General features: G+C 47.9%; 1 protein-coding gene across 1 annotated transcript in view; it reads right to left on the bottom strand.

Annotated features, from left to right (window-relative positions):
* Nucleotides 1–5000, bottom strand: part of bop1 (BOP1 ribosomal biogenesis factor) — a 78292-nt gene that overhangs the window by 3034 nt on the left and 70258 nt on the right. Inside the window, exons 19-21 of the mRNA XM_076301882.1 lie at nucleotides 3654–3786; nucleotides 2174–2354; nucleotides 311–602 (exon numbers count right to left, since the gene is read on the bottom strand). Of these exons, the coding sequence (XP_076157997.1) occupies nucleotides 311–602; nucleotides 2174–2354; nucleotides 3654–3786 (606 nt within the window). The remainder of the gene's footprint in view (nucleotides 1–310; nucleotides 603–2173; nucleotides 2355–3653; nucleotides 3787–5000) is intronic.

Raw genomic sequence — 5000 nt, 5'->3', positions numbered from 1 at the left:
AGAGTCGAGGGCTCTTTTACCCATAAACTCACGCATATTGATTCCAGTCTATATTTAAACTTACTCATTTGGCTGACGCCTTCATCCAGAGCGACTTACATATGTCAATTATTACAAGGTCCAGTCTCCCCAGAGCAACTCAGGGTTAAGTGCCTTGCTTAAGGGCACAGCCGGGAATTGAACCCACAACCTTTCTGGCTACTGCACTGCTAACCCATCTCCTTAGCCACTACGCTACCGCCATCCTCATCGCCTACGTGGATCCCCGACAGTGGAACCATGTCCTGGGCCTGCTGCTGTGGACACTCACCTCCTGGGTGGATGGCTATGCTGGAGATCCACTTGCAGTTGGCCGCGAGCTTCTTGGACAGCTCCTGCTTGATGAGGTTGTAGACGCGCACGTAGCGCTGGGTGGCCACGAAGAAGAAGGGCCGCACCGGGTGGAAGGCCACGCACTGCACCTGGCCCTTGTTGCGGCTGAAGGGGTTCTGCGTGCGCCGCTTGCTCACCTGGTGGATCAGCACCTGCATGCTGCTGTTGTTGTCGGGCATGACGGTGGCCAGGTAGTCGCCCTTGCCGTGCCAGGTCACCTGGCGGACCGCCTGTGAGGGTGGAGGTGGGAGAGAAGGGGGAGAGAGAGAGAGAGAGAATGAGATGAGATCAAAGAGAGGTGGAGAGAGAGATGTAAGGAGTAAAGAGATAAGAGGGGGAAAAGTGGAGGGAAGATATGGAGAGGGAGAGAGAGAGAGAGAGAGAGGGAGAGAGAATGAGATGAGGAGATCAAAGAGAGGTGGATAGAGTAAGGAGGGGAAAAGTGGAGGGAAGATAGAGAGAGACAGAGAGAGATACAGAGAGAAAGAAAAGACAGGGATCGGGAGAGATGTGGAAAGAGAAGAGTTAGAAGTGTACAAAGGTGTAGAAAAGGAAGACATGAAGAAAAACGTGAGGAAAGGTAAAAGAGCAAAGGGAAGGAGAGGTATACGAAGACAGACAGAAAGGAACACAAAGAGAGAGAGAGAGAGAGTGTGTGTGTGAGTGTTAAAGAGAAAGAGAGAGAGAGAGGGGGGAGAGAGAGAGAGAGAGAGAGAGAGAGAGAGAGAGAGAGAGAGAGAGAGAGAGAGAGAGAGAGAGAGAGAGAGAGAGGAAAAGCAAACCAGGTTGGGGCGACATACCCACAGAGTGAAAAACGAGGAGTGAGTGAGTCACTGAAAACGGCTGAAGGTCGGAGGTCAATGTAATTCTGTGGTAATTTCATGGGCAACATAATCCAATTGTGACCGTTAAAAAAATCAACCACACACAAGCATACGTAAGCACACACACACACACACACACACACACTCACATGCGCGCACACATACGAACGCGCACACACACACACACACACATTCAAAGGCTGTGGCTGAATTTATTATTATTATTATTAATGCTATCCTTGCTGCCTCTTGCAGGTTGCCAACTGGCTTGTGTGAGTTTGTCACAGCCTCTGCTCTCTATTTTTCCCTGCCGTTTTAATTCCACTTGAGGGGGGAAAAAAACCAAACCACAAAGTCTGGGGCTGAGAAGAGCTTGCGAGATTCAGCTCACGTGAGGACTTTCTGAGCAGACAGAAGGAAAAAATAAAGTATGTTGACGTCCTTGTGCAAAGGCAAACAACTGACGGGCAATAACTAGAGGGGTGTGAAGAACTTGTGCTAATTTTAGAGGGTTTTTACTATTAACGCTACTTGTTCAGTCAGAGCTTCACTTAATTCACTTGTTTTAGTGGTCTACACTGCAGTTATTTAAAAGACTATCTCAGATGGAAGTAGATCCAACGTTATTGATGTAATCCTCCTATCAACATTCTATGAAGTGTTGGCATTAACAAACTCCACTGTTCAGTATCAGACCTAAGACCTTGCCGTTATTTCGTGAATTTCTATTTAAATTTTTCGTTTTCATTAAGAAATTACATGCAAATACCAATAACAATGTGTATCAAATCAAAAACAGTTGCTGTTCCATCACTGATGGACAGTACCACTGCATGCATATGCACAATGTTGTAAGTCCAATCTTGTTTTTTTTAATAGGACCTACATTTTGTAGCATCAAATGCATCTACCAAATACCCGACACTTAAACATATGACGTGTGACTTGTGTTTTGTATATGACATGCTGTATGATACCTTCGGGTGTGTGAGGAGCAGGCGGTAGCCCAGCTCCTGGTCCTTGCCCTCGGCAGCGGCCCACTGGACAGGCTGCTCGCGGACCTCCTCCGGCTCCTCGTAGGCCGAGATGATCTGGTCAGTGGCGCTTGAGATCAGGCGGTCACCCAGGCCTGGGTTCAGCAGCACCACCGTCTCGTTACTGAAAGAGGGAGGGAGAGAGAGGCTAGGGTCAGGAGACTGCCAGTACTGTTCTAAGAGGGGGTGGGTTGAGTTTCAAACAGTTTCCCTTTACAGTACACTTCTCTGATGGAGACGAATGTTTTAATTTACCCAAAGTTAAGTTGTATGTAAATGCAATGTAGTGATAATTATGTTTGAGACCAGAGTCTGGCTCAGTGTAAAACTGCTATGAATTTATGTCCACCATCCTGGTACACAAGTAAAATACTCACTGAAATCCATTATATCTGAAGGAAGTTCATGTCATTGACATTATTCTTGAATAGCGGAACAACTGCAGTCGACCATTTGTATTTGTCAACTCCAGACTAAATAGTGTGAAAGGCTTCAAGGTTCAATACAAAGAGCCATGAAACCATATCCACTGTCTAAACATGGCAAAAGTGTCAAATAACCAACGAAATTCACACATCCACGTCAATATCCATCATTATATTATAAAGCAATATATTATACTCATAGGCCGCTTAACATTAAAGCTAAATAAAGGACAAAATGGGGCTTCAGAGAATACTTCACATTGTGCAGGGCTGCAAGACTAATCATATCTGGGACAGCCTGATACCGATTTATCCCACTGCGGCAAAAACAGCTTTTTCAAAATACCACTTAATGTTTCTGCTTATTTCACAGTCAGGACGAATCAAAGTAATTACTCTGTCAAGAAGCGCGCTCACAAAAAAAAAAAGAAGCAGACACTGAGTGTATTTACACAAAATTCAAAGTCGTTACAGCTCGAATCGTCTCTTCACTTAGGCTGTGGTTAACCTCTGACACGATACAGTAATTCGGCTGTCAGCGCTCGCCTGATCGGAGCGCAGGAGGATTTTTCATGGAGAGGGGGAAAAAAAAGAGAGGGATGAGAAAAGAAGGGAAGCAGGAGAAGGAAAGAAAAGCTCAAGGTGAGAGGGTAGAGCACGTGCAAAAGAGAGGAGAGGGGTGAGAAAGGGAAAGGTGATGGAGGATTTCTGTGTAAATTTTTAGAGGTAATGTAATACGACTGTAAGGCTGCTTTTACGGTTATCGTTATCGCAGCCATGTCAGAGAGAAGGGGGAGAGAGAGAGAGAGAGAGAGAGAGAGGCAAAGAGAGGAGAAGGAAGAGGAGAGAAGAGATGAAAAGAGGAGGAGTTCAACCTGCCAAGGCCTCTAATGCTCACACTCCCTCCCTCCTTCCCTCCCTCCCCTCTATCCCTCCTTCTACAAGAAAGCAAGAGAGAGGTAAAAAGGAGGAGGAGGGGGGGGAGTGGGGATCCTTACAATGCTATGGCGACCAGGCAGACAGCCGGGTTGGGGCTCCAGGCGACGCTCTTCACGGCCACGGACACCTCAATGGTCTTCATGCAGCGCGCCGTGCTGACCTCCCAGAAGCGCACCGAACCATCGTCCGAACCTAGAGAGCCATCACACACAAACACACACACACACACACACACACACACAGAAGCAGGAACAATCAGGTTTGCGCCGAGAATCCCAGTAGGACGATCATTAGTTAGTTCGATTTAACACAAGGTGACAGAATGTTCTAGGATGTTGTCCCAGTTCCAGTGAAGTTAGGGGAGGGGGGGATTTATGTACATACAAGACGAATTGTGCTGCGAGTCATGAGAAGTCTCATAGCAGGAGAGAAAGATAGATGGAGAGAGACAGATAGATGGACAGAGAGAAAGAGAGAGAACCAAAGAATGAGAGATGAAAGTGAACATGGTCGAAGAAGCAAAAACATCCAAAGAAAACATGCAGGGGAAATGACAAATGAGAAAACCAAATTTGTGAAATTGTACTTTCACGAAAAGATGGACAGACCCCAATGCTGCGTGTATGTGAGAGTGTGTTGTGTTGTCTTCTTGTTGTCATTGTGAAATGTGTTATTTGTTGTGTCTCTGTTCCAAGAATAATTCCAAATCAACAGTGTGTGTGTGTGTGTGGTGTGTATGTGTGTGTGCGAGTGTGTGTGTGCGAGTGTGTGTGTGCGAGTGTGTGTGTGTACGCCAGGGCTCTGCTCCTCTATTTGTGTTGGCAGGCTGGCGGCCAGGCGAGAAGGTCAGCATGCGTACGAGAGCACCGGCCTCTGTGCACCGCGCCGCTCTGACCCCCCCCCCCGTCCCTCCATCCCTGTCCCTCGTCCTCCTCCACCCTGACAGGATGATGCAGTGACGGGGGCCCTCGGCACAATAACAGCTTTCTGCGGGCTCCAGATGCCTCCGCTGACGGGGGCCCCCTCCGGCCCCATAACTCATCCGCCGCTGGCTTGCCTCCGTCAGCTCTGGCTGATCTGCAGTCAGCTCCGGGAGCCGGAGAGAGCCAGAGCCCTGCGCTGGCTACTCGCAAAAACACTGACCCTTTTTCGCTGCAGTTCAACCTCTCTCCCCTCTTCCTCTCCGGCTCTCCCTGTCCAGCTCAAATCAAGTGGAATGATGCTTTATTGGCATGAAAGAATTAAGTCATTGTTGCCATAGCTACTGGTATTACACCACAGGACATACCGTATTAGGTATTGACTTAGGTTTAGTGCGTCTACAAGAAAACACTTCTCCTGCCTGCTGCATCACCGATGCTGGCGTTGCGTGAATGGGTTACATTGTGAGAGGGTCGCCCCCACTT

This window comes from Alosa pseudoharengus, unplaced genomic scaffold (assembly GCF_046254945.1).
Source record: "Alosa pseudoharengus isolate Yale_2024_CS ecotype anadromous, Long Island Sound unplaced genomic scaffold, YU_APseudo_1.1 YU_APseudo_1.1_scf_23, whole genome shotgun sequence".
NCBI classification, from domain to species: domain Eukaryota; kingdom Metazoa; phylum Chordata; class Actinopteri; order Clupeiformes; family Clupeidae; genus Alosa; species Alosa pseudoharengus.
The sequence above is the reverse complement of the archived record's forward strand: the minus strand, read 5'-3'. Positions and strand labels throughout refer to the sequence as shown.